At 39.9% G+C, this 17434-nt stretch overlaps 1 protein-coding gene across 1 annotated transcript in view; it reads right to left on the minus strand.

The window, feature by feature from the left end:
- Positions 1-412: 412 nt before the first annotated feature.
- The window catches only part of SVEP1 (sushi, von Willebrand factor type A, EGF and pentraxin domain containing 1), a gene marked incomplete at both ends in the record, with an annotated part of 184442 nt that continues 167420 nt past the window's right edge, over positions 413-17434 (minus strand). The window contains 5 exons of the mRNA XM_079707036.1: positions 413-434; positions 5899-5992; positions 10284-10379; positions 12495-12590; positions 15937-16107. Coding sequence (XP_079563162.1) covers positions 413-434; positions 5899-5992; positions 10284-10379; positions 12495-12590; positions 15937-16107 — 479 coding nt within the window. The remainder of the gene's footprint in view (positions 435-5898; positions 5993-10283; positions 10380-12494; positions 12591-15936; positions 16108-17434) is intronic.

The following is a 17434-nucleotide window of genomic DNA, read 5'->3' on the forward strand; positions in this document are numbered from 1 at the left end:
AATCCTCTTCATTATTCCTGGGCCACCTCACAAAATGGCATTATCCAGCAAAACATTATTTAGTAGCAAAATATATTTTAATTGAAAAATCATTTTAAGTAACTGAATAAAAATGTGTATCAGGAACTTTCCCCATAGACAGGAGAATATGTACATTTTGTGAGAGTGGAGCAGCATCTATTTAATATATTTTTATATAGAAAATACAGGCATATTTAAAAAAAGAAAGTATGTCACAAGAAATAACAAAATATAACACAAAATAAAAAGGTAAACCAAAAGTAACAAGTTGACTAAAACAAGACAAGACCCAGCACCGTGTTGGAATGTCTTTGTGTAAATTCTGGGATGTCCAGGACTGCCAGGAAGAGATGATCCTGCATTTTAGGAGAGCTGGTTGGTTGTGCAGTGGTTAAAAGCCAGTCCTCCTTTTCCTGGAACAACAACAAAAAAAGAAATTCAACAGAAAAGACTGAATTGAAGGGGGAACAGCTATTTGGGGGCTGATTAAAACGCAATTGAAAGTCTCAGATACCTGGGCATCATCTGTGATGTTGTTTGGATGGATGGGGGCCATTCCTTGAGAAAACAAAGGGACATGGAGGAAAAGCGCTAACATATGAAAAGATGTGAGAATCAGCACACTGGAGTTTTAGTCCTGGCTCTGTCACTGGTTTCCTGTTTGATAATCCTCTCATCTGTACAACGAGGGGTTTGGACTTGGTGAACCTGAAGGTCTCTTATAGTGTGAACCGTCTGTGGGTATTTTTTTCAAAATAAATTTTAAGATTTATTTTTGGTTGCATTGGGTCTTCATTGCCGTGTGTGGGCTTTCTCTAGTTGCGGCGAGCGGGGTCTACTCTTTGTTGTGGTGCGCGGGCTTCTCATTGCAGTGGCTTCTCTTGTTGCAGAGCATGGGCTCTAGCTGCGCGGGCTTCAGTAGTTGTGGTGTGCGGGCTTCAGTAATTGTGGCACGCGGGCTCAGCAGTTGTGGCTCGTGGGCTCTAGAGCACAGGTTCAGTATTTGCAGCGCACGGGCTTAGTTGCTCCGCGGGATGTGGGATCTTCCCGGACCAGGGCTCGAACCCGTGTCCCCTGAATTGGCAGGTGGATTCTTAACCACTGCACCACCAGGGAAGCCCCCATCTATGGTTTTTATTTATGACATTTGTTTAGGATTCATTTTCTGCACACAGAGATCAAAGGAAACAGTCTCTTCCTTAAGGATTGAGCTATCTGGGAAGAATACTGGGTCAGTCTTATTCATCATCAGAGAAGGATGCAGGTTGAGGGATTTAATGAAGGCCACAGGGTGTTTCTCCACCAGCTGTCACAGATGCCCAGAAACTGCTCTGTCAACCAGCATTGATTGAGCATCAATTTTTGTGCCTATACTAAGTATGAGGGAGACAATCTTTAAGGCACTCAATCTCGTGGGAGAGAAGGAAATAAATATTATTTGTAAACATTTATTATTTTGATTTCTCAGAAAAGCTTTCTCCCCGTCCCATTTCAGGGAATTATACTCCACTTTTCTTTCTTCAGTGAATTGCCAGTCTCTTCTGCCTTTTACCCAAAGGTATGGTAAATGTGTTAGCAAAATGACTTTTCACATTAGTATAACATGACCTAACCTAGGATCACCATTGACTGATCGATCCATGGTGGGCCCTTGAATCAATCTGGACTCGTGAGTTCTTCTCCTGGATTTTTAAACTGGGTCAGCACACTAGTTCTGTAGATGCTGGAGTGTGACAGGTAAAATGTGGGCTCTATAAGCAGTTCTGTCCTTCCATGTGAACTGAACAGCAGAGGAAAGCACTCTGCAGCAAGAGAGCATGGAGAAGATGCTGGAGAGAGGAGGTGAGACGGGAGGTGAGAGACTTCAGATGGCTTTCAAGAACTCAGTCTGGTCGTCCTGATGCTGAGCCAACCCACATCTTTGGGTTCCATACACGATCCCATTATTGTGATAACAGATTCCTTTCTTTGCTTAAGCCAGTTAGAGTTGCAGTAAGAGAGTCCTAGCTAATTCAGGTCTCCTACAAAAATCCATCACAGCATAAGGAGGGGTAGGGGGGCTACTGAGGCCTCTGCATTGACCTTTCCTTGAATGTGGGAAATGCCTCTAAGGTGAATTTGCCATCATTTTTAAAAAATATGTATTTATTTATTTATTTGGCTGCACTGGGTCTTTAGTTGAGGCACGCGGGATCTTCGTTGTGGCATGTGGGATCTAGTTCCCTGACCAGGGATCGAACCAGGGCCCCATGCATTGGGAGCATGGAGCCTTAACCGCTGAACCACCAGGGAAGTCCCTGCCATCATTTTTTTGGATTCCTTTATCAACCTTTTGCGTAAAAAAATCTAGAAGATTGTGTTATCTTTATTAATAGACAGTATTTTAACATAAGCTGATAACTATCCTTCCCCTGGTCAAGAAAAAGCTCCTTTGACCCTTGAACTATGTCGGGGTTAGGGGCGTTGACCCTCTCAGCAGTCAAAAATTGGTGTACAACTTTACATTTGGTCAGTCCTCTGCTGTTGTGGCTCTGTATCCACAGAGTCAACCACATCGTGTGCACTGTACTGTGGATTTATTGCAAAAAATCTGCATACAGGTAAACAAATTCATGTTGTTCAAGGGTCAACTGTATTTTGATATTAGGGAATCACACAAACTCTGCGTTTCCTTTTCTTATCTGTAAAATGAAGTAGTTGAGACATAAAGTCTAAAATTATAAGAATGTTACAAATACTTCCTGTTCCTTTTTGAGTCACTGTCATTCTTACTCCTTTTATTTTCTCTCTCTCTCTCTCTCTCTTCTATTCTTTGCTCTCTTTTTTCCCAGCAATTCTCTCCAGTTTGCCTCTCAAGTTCTTTCGACTCTGTTCTCAGGTAAAATGATCATCTTTATCTTGGAAACTTCTAAATATACTTGTACAATCCAAATTTGTTCTTTGGAGTTCAGTTTTTTTTTTTCTCTCTGCAGAGATGGCATAAGTTTGAGGTGATATGAAGAAATTCATGGGCACAAGACAGATTTTTTTGTTAATTAAGTTTGTATTTAGATAGATTTTTGTCTTTGCAAGTTGACTTTGATATTCCAATCGAAATGAAATAAAAGGAAATGGAAAAATAAAAGCTCTTTTCAGTTAACATTTAAAAATCAATATGGAAATATCCATTTGTTTTTAATGATTCCTATAAGATGGAAGTAAATATACAAAATACAAATCTAAGTGATGTAATACAATGATGTATATTAAAAGTTTTAAAATAGAGCTGGTGATGTTCCAACATTGCAATATTTGTGAGGACAATGTTTTTTTTTTGTTTTTTTTTGCGGTACGCGGGCTTCTCACTGCTGTGGCCTCTCCCGTTGCGGAGCACAGGCTCCGGACGTGCAGGCTCAGCGGCCATGGCTCACGGGCCCAGCCGCTCCGCGGCATGTGGGATCTTCCCAGACCGGGGCACGAACCCACGTCCCCTGCATCGGCAGGCGGACTCGCAACCACTGCGCCACCAGGGAAGCCCGAGGACAATGTTTTAATATTGAAAATATTTTGTCAATGGTATGACGCAATCTGTAATCAGAATGGTATGTTACTGGCATAAAAACAGATGCATCGATCAATGAAACAGAATAGAGAACCCAGAAATAAATCCACACATATATGGTCAGTTAACTTACAACAAAAGAGGCAAGAATATACAATAGGGAAAGGACAGTCTCTTCGATAAATGGTACTGGGAAAACTGGACAGCCACGTGCAAAAGGATGAAAGTAGACCATTATCTTATACCATACACAAAAATCAACTCAAAATGAATTAAAGATTTGAATGTAAGACTTCAAACCTTAAAACTCCTAGAAGAAAACATAGGTGGTAGGCTCCTTGACGTCAGCCTTGGCATGATTTTTTTTGGATTTGACACCAAAAACAAAGGCAACAGAAGCAAAAATAAATAAGTGGGACTACATCCAACTAAAAAGGTTTTGCACAGCACAGAAAAGCATCAGCAAAATGAAAAGTCAATCTACTGAATGGGAGAAAGTATTTGCCAACCATATATCTTGTAAGGGGTTAACATCCAAAAAATATATAGAACTCATACAACTCAAGAGCAAAAAAAACTCCATCTGATTAAAGGATGGGCAGAGGATCCAAAGAGACATTTTTCCACAGAAGACATACAGAAGGCCAACAGGTAGGTACATGAAAAGATGCTCAACATCACTAATCATTGGGAAACACAAATTAAAACTACAATTAGACATCATCTTACACCTATTAGAATGGCTATTATCAAAAAGACAAGAAATAAGAAGCATTGTTGAGGATGTAGAGAAAAGGAAACCCTTGTGCACTATTGGTGGGAATGTAAATTGGTACAGCCACTGTAGAAAACAGTATGGAGGTTCCTCAAAAAATTTAAAATAAAACTACCATATGATCCTGCAATTCCACTTTTGGGTATTTAACTGAAGAAAACAAAAACACTAACTCTAAAAGATATCTGCACCCCCATGTTCATTTCAGCATTATTTACAATAGTCAAGACATGGAAACAACCTAAGTGTCCATCAATGCATAAATGGATAAAGAAAATATGTGTGTGTGTACACACACACACACCTACACACCACAATGGACTATTATTAAGCCATAAAAAGAATGAAATCTTGCCAACTCTGACAACATGGATGGACCTTGAGGGCATTATGCTAAGTGAAATGAGTCAAAGAAAGACAAATACCGTATGATCTCCCTTGTATGTAGAATTTAAAACCGAAACCCAAACCAAACTTACAGATACACAGAACAGGTGGGTGGTCGCCAGAGGTAGCGGTGGGGGTAGCGGGTGAGCAAAATGGGTGAAAGGTATCAAAAGGTACAAACTTCCAGTTATAAAATAAATATCATGGGGATGTAATGTATAACATGGCAATTATAATTAATAATGCTGTATAGCACATTTGATGTTGCTAAGACAGTAGATCTTAAAGGTTCTCATCACAAGAAAAAAATTTTATAACTATGTACATGAACTTACATAGTTAACTAGACTTATTGTGGTGATCACTGTGCAATATATACATACAAATATTGAATCACTATGTTGTACTAATATACTAAACTAATATAATGTTGTATGTCCATTATACCTCAATAAAATGTTTAAATTGTTATTTTTTTAAAAAATTATTTCAAACTATTTCTCCTTTGATTTATTTTTGTGATAATCTTTTCTCAACTATGATATTTATCTGGTTAGAAATGAGAAACCAATTGCTAGAACATATTTTTACATAAATTTTCTTGTAGTCCATTAAATACTGACTATATATACCATAAAAAATATGAAACAAAAATTTTGACTTTAAAAATAAACATTCCTTATCATCAATTTCAATTCTATTTTTATTATAAACAGGAATAGAAATGAACATCAATAAAACATATTGAGTTTGTTATTTATTTGCATCCTTGCATATGAAGGGTGCAATCTTCTGTTCAAGAAGGCAGTTAATTTATTTGTTTAATTAACGCTTTTTTCTTTTTTTGGGGGGGAAAATATGGAACACTTCACAAATTTGCAAGTCCTCCTTATGCAGGGGCTATGCTAATCTTCTCTGTGTTGTTACAATTTTAGTATATGTGCTGTGACACATATGTGTTTTTGAGAAATCATTGTTTTATTTGTCAATCCTTAACTAATACTTCTTCGTTTGGCTTTAGTTCAAATTTAGGGAATATCTCAAAATGGATAGTTTTGGATACAAAATGCTTACATTCAAACTAGAGGTACCTTCTGGCTCTTGAGACAACTTAACTAACTTGAATTTCAGTCTCCTTATGTTATAGATAAATAGTAGTTTTCGGTTGTCTTACCTGGAACAGTCATGTCCTGTCCAAGCCGAGAGACAATGGCATCGGTTTGGTCTTACACATTTTCCACCATTTAAGCAGGGAGACTGGCAAACAGCTGGGATGAAAAATTCATGTATTTATTTAACGAATACTGAGCAATTCTGAAGATGCCCATGAAGGCAGGCAGAATAAGATTTGACTCTGCTTTCTGCTCTAGCCACCACCATTCCTCATGGACTGCATCCTGCTACTTTGCTCAACCTCATGTGATTATGTGGTACCACCTCCCTTTTTCCTTCCAACCGAGTCAATTTTCATATTTAGGCCCCAGGTTAAGTTTTACCTACATACTGAAACCTTTGCTGATAACTCAGAGTCGACTGATTTTTCTCTTTAATCTTTTTATTTGTTCAACCAATTTGACACATACTGTTTTGAACTGTAAATTATTCAAATACTCGATGAGACTGTAAGTCTCTGGAGGGAGCCAGCACTGAACTCCATGACTGATGAAGTCATTACATCAGACATCAACTCTTACGACAACAGATCAGTCACGCAGATTGTCTAACATGACAGATGATTCAAAAGCCCTTTGTGTTTGCTAGGAAACGTATTTCATGGCTTTTACCATTGAAATTACAGAACCTGGGGTAGAGTTAAAAATTAGCCACAGGTGAAGCCCTGAGTGAACACCCAGAGATTTACTACGCAGACATCTTTCTCACAAGTCCTTAGTCTCAGAGTCAAATACTTCATCTGCATGAATCTATCTGTTAAAAAACCTAAGGACACTAAAAACTGATGAAGACCAGTCAGTTTAATGTATCAAAGAAAAAATAAAATGTCTGTTGGGAGAAAGCTGGAAGCAAGAAACATTTAAGTCTCATGATTTCAGCCTCATTATAGCTTGGAAAGGGCAGGCTTCCCCAGAGGAAAAACTCATCTTTGGTGAGAGATAAAGAAATGTCACTTCTCTAATCACTCATTCATAAAATATGGGGAAAATGTCAGCAATCCAGGCACTGGATAAGCACTGAGAGAGGACAAGAGGGAAAACACCAGTCTTTGCCCTTAGCTTTCTTGATGAGCAAGCTAACAGAATGAGCGTATTTGCAATATAACAAAAAGGAAATTATGAAATAAAGCAGGATTAAAAATAGCAAAAATAAACCCCAATAATCCACAACTAATTCTCCATATCTGCTTGCTAATATATATTTTAAAAATTACTTTTTCAAGAGCATGATGATTTAGTGGTACCTGACTGTACTAACAATTTTTAAAATTATTTTCACTTCTCTGTCTAAAAGCCTAACACTTTCCTCCTTCCCTATAACATGGGTGCCCCCAACGTTCTATTCTGGGCAACCTTCTCATGCTTCGTGTCTTCTGCAAAGACTTATTTTTTTCTCCCCCATGAATGTTTTCCAATGATGACTGACATATTTCTATCTTCAGTGTAGATGAGTCTTCTGGGAGCCTAAACCATCATCCAATTGCCTGTCAGACCTCCCCCTTTTATGTTCCACTGGCCCCTCAAACTCAGCATGTCCTTACTTACTTAACTCCTTATCTGTACCTTCAAACCTGTTCCTCCTGGGTTCTCTATCTCAAGGGTAGAAGCGGCACCACCTTCCACTCAGGGGCCCAAACTGGAAATATCAGTCTTGACTCTCTTCAGACCTTTACTCCTACAATACATCTATAACCAAGTAGTGTTGATTCATCTCCCTAACTTCTCTCCAATCCATCCTTTTTGGTCATCCTCATTCTCTAGACTTCATAACCTCTTGCCAATTCTGCTTTGATAGCTCCCTAACAAGTCTCCCTAATTTTAGTCTTGCTTTCTGCCCTTCTCCGTACTGCTGCTAAAATCATTTTTCAAAAAGAAAATCTGATGACATGGTTTTCCTGCTTAAGACCCTTTAGTGGCTTCTGTGGCTCAGAAGACATAATCCAGCATCTTGAACGTGGCATGCAACGCGCTTCCTAATCTGGCTCTGCCCATCTTTACAGCTTCATTTCCAGCCACACCCCTCCACTGCCTCTTTGGCTTCAGCTCTGTTTTGCTGACCACATTTGTGCTGCTCTTCTATGCCTTTGGCTAGAACAGGCTCCTCCTGGTGACTCCTCTTCCTTTGATTCTGTGCTTGAAAAGCCTTTTCTGAACGTCTGCACTTGGGGAGTTTACCCATCTTCACTGTTGTCCTTTTAGAGAATTCAGTTAGCCTCTAGTCACCTACTTATAGGCCACTCTGTATCCCTTCTTATTTTCTACATTGGATTCTGGAGGGCAGGAGCTCCTGTTTTATACACTTTTGTATATTTAATATCAATACTTAGTGGGTATAAGTGGGATATGGGCTGAGGTAGCTGCAGCAAGATTGAAAAAAAATAAAGACTATACGGCTCATGTCATGAAGGTGCTTAATGTCAGTTAGGGAGCTAAGGAGCTAAAAGAAATACAAATAAATCAGATCAACTGAGCTTTAAATGGTGTGGCTCTAGCTAATTGTGTAATATCTATAGACATGGAATGTTAGAAGATAGATTATCGTGGTAGAGAGCAAGTTTAGGGACAAGAGGAAACTTAGGCAGGGTTTTGGAGGTTGGGTCAAGTTCCAATAGGTAGAGGAAGCCACGTCTGCAGGGGACAGGATGTGACTGGCAGGATGGGAAGTAAGGTGTATCAGGGGTGCTGACGCCAGTCTGAGAGTCAGAAGAATTTGGGTTGGATGTGAAGACAATAGGCAACCATCTTAGGTTCTTAAAATGGGCAATTCATGCCCAAGGTAGTGTGTAATGGTGTTGTTTTGGAAAAGGAGATGGGAAGGTCAAGTAGTAGACTCTGGCGGTGATCCAAAGGCGAGGTCTTTTACTAGCTGGTGATAGTGGGGATAGAGTAAGATGCAAGAGATACTGTGCAGGAAGGAACAGAAGGAGTGCTGATACTGGTAATCTCAGATGAAGGGGAGGGAGAGTGAAGGATGCCTCCATCTGGAAGCATGATGCCACCACCTGCAAAGATAAGATGCCTGGGAAAGGGCAAGGCTGGTTTGTAGGTAGGTTCAATTTTGTATGCATGAGAAATATAGATAAATACCAAGGTTGATTTGTAATAAAGAAATACGAAATAGATTGCTGTAAGAGTTTCAAATAAAAGCTTCAAATTTAGCCTCCGGTATTACATTTTTCCTTTCCTACACTCATGGATGCCTCACTTTTGGCTTTATGTGGGGTGGCTGCACATCTGATTTTGCCTTTTTACCTTTCACTACCATTTCCCTGGCTTACTTATTAATAGTGCCCCTTTCATTCTCAAAAACATCCCAGTCTGGAGGCTAAACTACATAGTCACCCCAGCCTCAGAGCTCATGACAAGCTCTGGTGTCAGCTAGCCTGTTCTACTTTACAATTAACCTCACTAGGAGGTGGTATACATATTATTTACAGGAGGAATAGTGGAGTGTTAAATAAATATAGCAAGTTCTTTGTTTTTAATAGTTGCCTGAAAATTAGGACATTAAAAAGGTAAAAAAATCTATCATTTTAAACTGATTGATTTATTAGACAATTACTGAAAATCCTATCATATGCAGGCACTATGCTAGGTACTGAAGATATAAAGATCACAAAGGAATATCCCTGCCCTCAGGTGGCATATAATCTAGTGAGGGTAGGGAAAGATCAATAACCAAGCAATTAAACAGATATCAAAGTACAGTGGGATAAATGCCCGTATTTGAGATAGACAAGGGTTACTAAGGGGACATGTTTGTCACCAACAAATCAACAACAGTTTGTTACTGTCTTCCACGATAAGGAACCATCTCTTGTTGAGTTTTTTCACTTTAACTTAAATTGTATTTATTTAGGGCCTTGTTCTTTCTAGATAGATACTGCGAATTTAGTGATTTAGCTTCATAGAGATTAAAATAAATATTCTTCCAAACTTCTGCATTATGTTTCCTCTACATTCTGCAAAATAGAGCAAATGACATGAAGAAGGCTGACAACTGAGTCGAATCAGATGCTCTTTTTTGTCACACGACCTCGAGAGGTGTCTCTGAGGCAGCCATAGGTTCAGCATTGAGACCGCCATTCAAGGAACCACCTTGAGGAATGATTTTTTTTTTAAATTTTTTTTTGATCTTTTCAACCAAGATCCCAAGAGGCATGCAGGATCTTAGTTCCCTGACCAGGGATTGAACCCATGCCCCCTGCATTGGAAGCGTGGAATCTTAACCACTGGATTACCACGGAAGTCCCTTGAGGAATTCTTGAGAAATTCTGATACCCTTTTGTTTCGCTTCCACCTCTGAATCTAAGTCACACTCATCAGTGTCCTCTAGGGCTTCATAGAGTCAAGTCACCAAGAAAACAAACCATGAGGGGAGGCCTACCTGTGTGACAGCGGGACCCTGTCCAGCCAGATGGACAGTCACACTGATAAGGTGCCACACAGCGACCGCCGTTCAGACAGGGAAGAATGCAGATTGCTAGAAAGGAGATCAAAAAGGATTTGATCAAAACACACACACTCAGATATGTTCAAGTGTTCAAAAAACATTTTCCAGGAGGAGTAAAACCTTGGATGACCCATTAGATAATCTTCCATATGTTCTCTGTTTATTAATCAGTATCATTGGGAAAACACAATCCAGAAAGTCAGTCTGGCCCCTCAACCTGATGTAATGACTCTAATGCCAAATGCACTCTTTCCGAGAGGACACACCGTAATCGATGCCTGCTAAGTGCTTTGCTTTCTCTTCACAAACTCAGCAGAATGTTCTCCATTTGTCACTATTTCAAATTTCCATTACAAATTACATAAAATGTTCTAAGAGGGTTTGGCTACCTCAAGATTCTCTTCTTGCCTTTAATTAAATGTGAGAATGGGAGTCAGATAAGCTCTTCCATGGGCTGGTGCTGGCAACACATTAGTAGTGATGGGACAGCTCAGCCTTTATTTTCTTGGAGCTGAGGCCCGATGGTGACTGAATGAGGCCTCCCCTACACCCTCCATGGCAATCACTTCTCCTACTAGAAATTACTGAGCTCTGTAAAGAGGTGTAGTCTGTTTAAAAGGAGTGAGATTGTCTACTGGCTTGGTACTCAAAGCACGGTTCTCAAACCCAAAATGCTGGTATTATGTAGGACTTGGCTAGAAATGCAGAATCTCAGGTCCCAACCCAGATCTACCAAATCAGAATCTGCATTTAACTTCTCCCAGGTGTTTTGTATGCACAGTAAAGCTTGGGAAGGGCTGCTCTAATGCATTACCAGCACATGTTCAGTGAACTAAGCCAAGCCTGTTGTTACCCCAGGGTAAATGTTTCCCGAGTCTTTGGATCCTTAGCATTATAGCAGGCCATGTGTGGGAGCCCTAAGTGGGAAGGCAGGATTGGAGAGAAGAAGAAGGAAAAATGCAATTCTCTTCTTCCTGAATCACTGTGAGAACACTTGTTCTGGCGAGTTGTTAGCAGCCTAAATTGATTTCCATCCTGTATTTTCCTTTCTAGATTAGTTGAAATAGTTACACTTTAGAATATCTTATAAAATGTCTGGCCTTAAAAAGAACTGATATAGACCAATGGCCATCATGTTAGTGACTCAATGTGATTTACACATTCCCAGTGAAACATGAAATCATTTTATCCATACATATATATTTTTTAAGATATGGAAACAAAGTATAGTTTAGACATTAAAAAAAATTAAAACCATTCATTTACATTCTTTTGGAAATTCAAATTTAAATGCATTTCCATGAGGATCAAAATTCTATGTTAATTTATCAAGCACTGTATAGATATGAGAGTACCAACTTTCCTTACTTTCTTTTTTTTTTAAAGGAATTTTGCCTTTTTTAAAAAAATATTTATTTATTTATGGCTGTGTTGGCTCTTCGTTTCTGTGCGAGGGCTTTCTCTAGTTGTGGCAAGTGGGGGCCACTCCTCATCGCGGTGCGTGGGCCTCTCACTATCGCGGCCTCTCTTGTTGCGGAGCACAGGCTCCAGATGCGCAGGCTCAGTAACTGTGGCTCACAGGCCCAGCCGCTCCGCGGCATATGGGATCTTCCCAGACCAGGGCTCGAACCCATGTCCCCTGCATTGGCAGGCAGATTCTCAACCACTGCACCACCAGGGAAGCCCTCCTTACTTTCTTAATTGGGAAGAGCTACCCTTAATTAATGGTGGGCTCCAAATCTTACCTGAAAAGTACAATGTTATGCAATGCCATGAATTTATACCAACTGTAGCAATGAGTGGCACAGGACATAAACAGAAGTGAGATAAAGGAAGACCAAGGTTGTGGAACTCTCTATCATAAGCTCCTTCCCAAGAAGATTCTTGGAAATCTGTGCCAGGAGGCAGATGAAGACAGCTTTGGATGGATCTTGATAACTGTATTTTTCAAGATCACTGATATTCTAGATGTTCTGCAACTAAATGACATATGTAAATCAGCCCCTGGCCCTCTGTCTGGTCTGCTATGGGATTTAAGCAAGTGAATTTCTGCCACTAGTAAAGCCAGCACCTGGTAACTCCCCTGAGTTGGCAACTTCTAGGCTAACCACTGGGACTCAAAGTAAGATTCAAGGACAGACTCACGCTCTTCACAGAGACGCCCCATCCAGCCGTCTGGACAGGAACAAGCATTTGGGCGTTGGCAGATACCTCCATTCTGACATGGGAACCGACATACAGCTGGAAAACAAGCAGGATGAGTCATAAATCTAGGGAATTATGGAAGGCTGGTTGTCAGAAAATAGGACTGATTATTTACATTTCATGGTATTTCCTTGAATCGAGTTTTAAGGAAGAGAAACAAAACCCAATCTCAAGATTCGGTTGGGGATGAGCATGAGGGGCTCAGGAGGGGCATAAACAAGCTTGGGTAGTTCTGAGACTGTAACTATCAACGTTTTCATAATTTGAGGATCAGGGCAGGAGGGAACAAGGCGGTTTATATAAAAAGATAGTCTCTTTTGATCTGGACCAGGGGAAGTGCCCTTCTAGAAGATGCGAAAATTCTCTTCCAAAGGAGGCCTTTGATGGCCGGTAGCTCTTTGGTGATACCACTGTCCCACACTATCTTAAACAAGTGAAGAAACAAACAAACAAGTAAACAAACACACAATTTTCATTTGACTTCTGACTTTAAGTGACACCTGGGCTATTCCTTGAGGATACCACCTCCTCAGCATCCCTCTGAAGAGGAGTTTGCACATACTCTTACAACCCATGTGTTGGTGATCTCATTTCTCATTGCTGCTTCCAGACAATTAATCTCCTTTCTCTTGCAATAACCTTTGCCTCTTTTGAGGCTCATGCCTTTCATTCACTGATTTCCTCAATTCTCCCTGCCCCCAAAGTCACTGAAGACTTTGGCATTTTTGACTTAAGACATGACACCATAAAACTCCTAGAAGAGAACATTAGCAAAACATTCTCTGACATAAATTGTAGCACTATTTTCTCAGGTCAGTTTCCCAAGGCAAAAGAAATAAAAGCAAAAATAAACAAATGGGACCTAATCAAACCTATAAGCTTTTGCATAGAAAAGGAAACCATAAACAAAATGAAAAGACAACCTACGGGCTGGGAGAAAATATTTGCAAATGATGCTACCGACAAGGGCTTAATTTCCAAAATATACAAACAGCCCATACAACTCAATATCAAAAAAGCCAACAACCTAATTTAAAAATGGGCAGAAGACCTAAATAGACATTTCTCCAAAGAAGACATACAGATGGCCAACAGGCACATGAAAAGATGCTCAACATCACTAGTTATTAGAGAAATGCAAACCAAAACTACAATGAGTTATCACCTCACACTGGCCAGAATGGCCATCATCAAAAAGTCTACAAATAATAAATGCTGGACAGGGTGTGGAGAAAACCCTCCTACACTGTTGGTGGGAACGTAAATTGGTGCAGCCACTAAGGAGAACAGTATGGAGGTCCCTTAAAAAATTTTTAAAATTTACCATATTAGTTACTGTATGATCCAGCAATCTTACTCCTGGGCATATATCCAGAAAAGACAAAAACTGTAATACGAAAAGATACACGCACCCCAGTGTTCTTAGCAGACAATAGCCAATAGCTATTAGCAGACAATAGCTGCTAATAGCCAATAGCTAATAGCAGACAACAGACAATAGCCAAGAAGCAACCTAAGTGTCCATCAACCTAAGTGTCCATATATATATGCACATACATACACACACATACACAATGGAATATTACTCAGCCATAAAGAAGAACGAAATATTGCCATTTGCAGCAACATGGATGGACCTAGAGATTATCATACTAAGTGAAGTATGTCAGAGAAAGACAAATATTATATGATATCACTTATATGTGGAAACTAAAAAATAATACAAATGAACTTATTTACAAAACAGAAACAGACTCACAGATAAAGAAAACAAAATTATGGTTACCAAACGGGAAAGGAGGAGGAGTATGGGACTAACAGATAACAGATATAAAATAAATAAAAAGGATTTATTGTATAGCATAGGGAACTATATTCAATATCTTTTTTTTTTTTGGCGGTGGGCTGCACCATGCAGGCTTGCGGGATCTTAGTTTGCCAACCAGATATTGAACCTGGGCCCTTGGCAGTGAAAGTGCAGAGTCCTAACCACTGGATCAGCAGGGAATTCCCTCAATATCTTGTAATAACCTATAATGGAAAAGAATTTGGAAAAGAATATATATCCGAATCACTTTGCTGTATACCTGAAACTAACACAGTATTGTAAATCAACTATAAAATTGAAAAATCAACAATAAAATAATAAAAAAAGACTTTGGCCTTTTTTCACCCCAAATCCAAATCTGACCACCGTTCATGGCCATGTGGACAACCCATCTAACAACTTGATTATTCTTTTAGTTCCTTGGTGATGTCTGTCTTGTTCAGTAGCAGAATTCCTCACTTTCAGTATTTGTAGAAAGAATGGAATAATTATTATGATTTGTAAAAAAAGTAGCCTATCTTATTAGAGAAATGTAAGTTTTAGAAGGACATACTAGGATGTCTCATTATCTACCTCATTCCATTTTGCAGCATTTTCAACACAGAAACCTCCCCCACCCCGAGAAGATATTATTATTATTATTAGTTTTAGTTTTATTTATTTATTTATTTTTGGCTGCACTGGGTCTTCATTGCTGCGCACAGGCTTTCTCTAGTTGTGGCGAGCGGGGGCTACTCTTCGTTGCGGTGTGTGGGCTTCTCATTGCGGTGGCTTCTCTTGTTGTGGAGCCTGGGCTCTAGGCACATGTGGGCTCAGTAGATGTGGCTTGCGGGCTCAGTAGTTGTGGCTCATGGGCTTAGTTGCTCCATGGCATGTGGGATCTTCCTGGACCAGGGCTCGAACCCACGTCCCCTGCATTGGCAGGCAGATTCTTAACCACTGCACCACCAGGGAAGTCCCCGAGAAGATATTATTGAATGCACTCACAAAATTCATCCTTAGGTTTGCAAATTCAATCCAGCAAGTAAAGAGACAGCTCGTGTAAACATGGAATGCTCGCCACCAGCCCCCGGCATGTACACAGAGACCAAGTGGTAGGCTCTGCTTCCTTGGGGCTGCCCAGTACCTCTTGTCTCATACTCTGCCCTCTGGGTGGGCTGCCTCATCCCTTATGGGACTCAGGGGTCTGCTCAGGATGGACGAGTAGAACTGGAATCTGTGTTGAAACACCTGAGTGTCCAGGAGGTGCCCTCATGGCCCAGACATGACACAGCTCCCCTTAGCAGCTGGAGAACACTTCCAAGATTTGGAGAGAAGACTTGTGTAAGAAGCCATGATTGACTCAGAAACGGGCCATGTGCTGGGCCAGAGGTCTGTGTGCAAGCCTTCAAAAATCAAACTCATAAAGTTAAGGAAAATGACACACATGTTAAAAGAAGACTGAAAGCCAAGGAAAGATAAAATAGCATGCATACTAGTTGTTGGCCATATCAGACTGCCATACACATTTTCCTACAGCTTCAGTAAGAACTAACCATTCAAATATTTCCTTACCTCTGCAGACAGGAGGTGATGTCCAGGTTCCATTCTCTAGGCAAACACTCCTCAGGGAACCCTCCAACATGTATCCACTGTAACACGAGTAGGTGATCATGTCCCCATACTGATAATGTACACCTCGGGCAATTGCATTTTCTACGTGAGTTGGTGGACCACATGAGATTTCTATAGGAGAACCAAAAATATAATTAAGCTTGGGCTACTAACCCAGCCAGTGGTTGGGAGAGGACACAGTTTCACCTCTAAGACTTAAAGAGGAAAGACAAAATACACAAAGGTAACCTTTTCACCTACATGATATCTAAAAGACACCAGAAACTAAAAGCATCACCTGCTGCTCTCTAGAAAAATTCGATGTACAATCAAAGGTTTTGTCTTCTGATTCATATGTTGAAGCTGAGCTATTTTATACTCAAGGCAGTAAGTCTTGCCTTCTTATACCTCGCCAAAGAGGTATAAGAACTTCAATGCAGCATGCTTATCAAATAAGAAGAGAAGAAGCATGGGGATTATTTATAGTCTATCACTTTAGAGTAAAGATCATGAATTGTAGTACTGCAGATTCCATCATGGCTGTTTTATTAGTGCCTAGAACAGTGCCTGGTGTACAATGGGCTCTCGATACATGTTTGAATAATGAGTAAATGAATGAATACTGTCTCTAGCCTAAAGATACTCCATTTACACAGCTTGATGAGGTTTATGAAATTCAAGGTTTCACATCAGTTTCCCTCTTTCCAAGACTGTAAAGCAGTGACTCTCTTCTTTTGGAAAGTGTAAGATTGAAGGAGAATCCTCTCTTTTAAAAGCACATGTGCCGAATATTTAAATAAAAATGTTTATAACTAATTTTGCTTTGAGAATTTTACAAGAGAATAAACTAGATAACTAGAGTTTTTCCGTGGTGTCTCACAAGACAAGGACTGGATTGGAGTCAGGACTTCATTAGTATCCAGGTTGTATAAGGCTAACTTTTAGATGAGTCTTCATGAACTGGCTTCTAAAAGGTCACTTTGTGGTCATAATACTATTAAAATCTTGCCAGAGGGGAGGATCAATTTGTCTGATTCTTTTAAATTTTCTTTTCCTTCTAAGGTAGTTAAAAACATTAATTCAATCAGTCAGATATGCAATATGTATCAATGCATACTGTGTACCAGAAACTGGAAAGAAATAAATGGAGAAAATGTTGTACCTTTGCTCAGACAAATGGGTGAAGATAGACAAAGAAATACTGTCGTACAACTTAAAAAGAGCTATATTAGAGGTCCAGATGCCATACTGTAGAAAAATTGAGGTGAATGTAACTAATTATGCTTAGGATTGTCAGGGTATGAATCACAACGACAGTGGCCTTTGGACCAGGCTATAAAGCTTGAGTGGATCAGAGGACTATTGCTTCCAGGTTGGGGGAACAGCATGTAAAAAGATACCAGTGAGCTTGATGGTTCACAGACATGGTTGTCAAAGCACGGATTTCAGGCCACCTATG

This window comes from Hyperoodon ampullatus (assembly GCF_949752795.1).
Source record: "Hyperoodon ampullatus genome assembly, chromosome: 6".
Lineage (NCBI taxonomy): Eukaryota > Metazoa > Chordata > Mammalia > Artiodactyla > Ziphiidae > Hyperoodon > Hyperoodon ampullatus.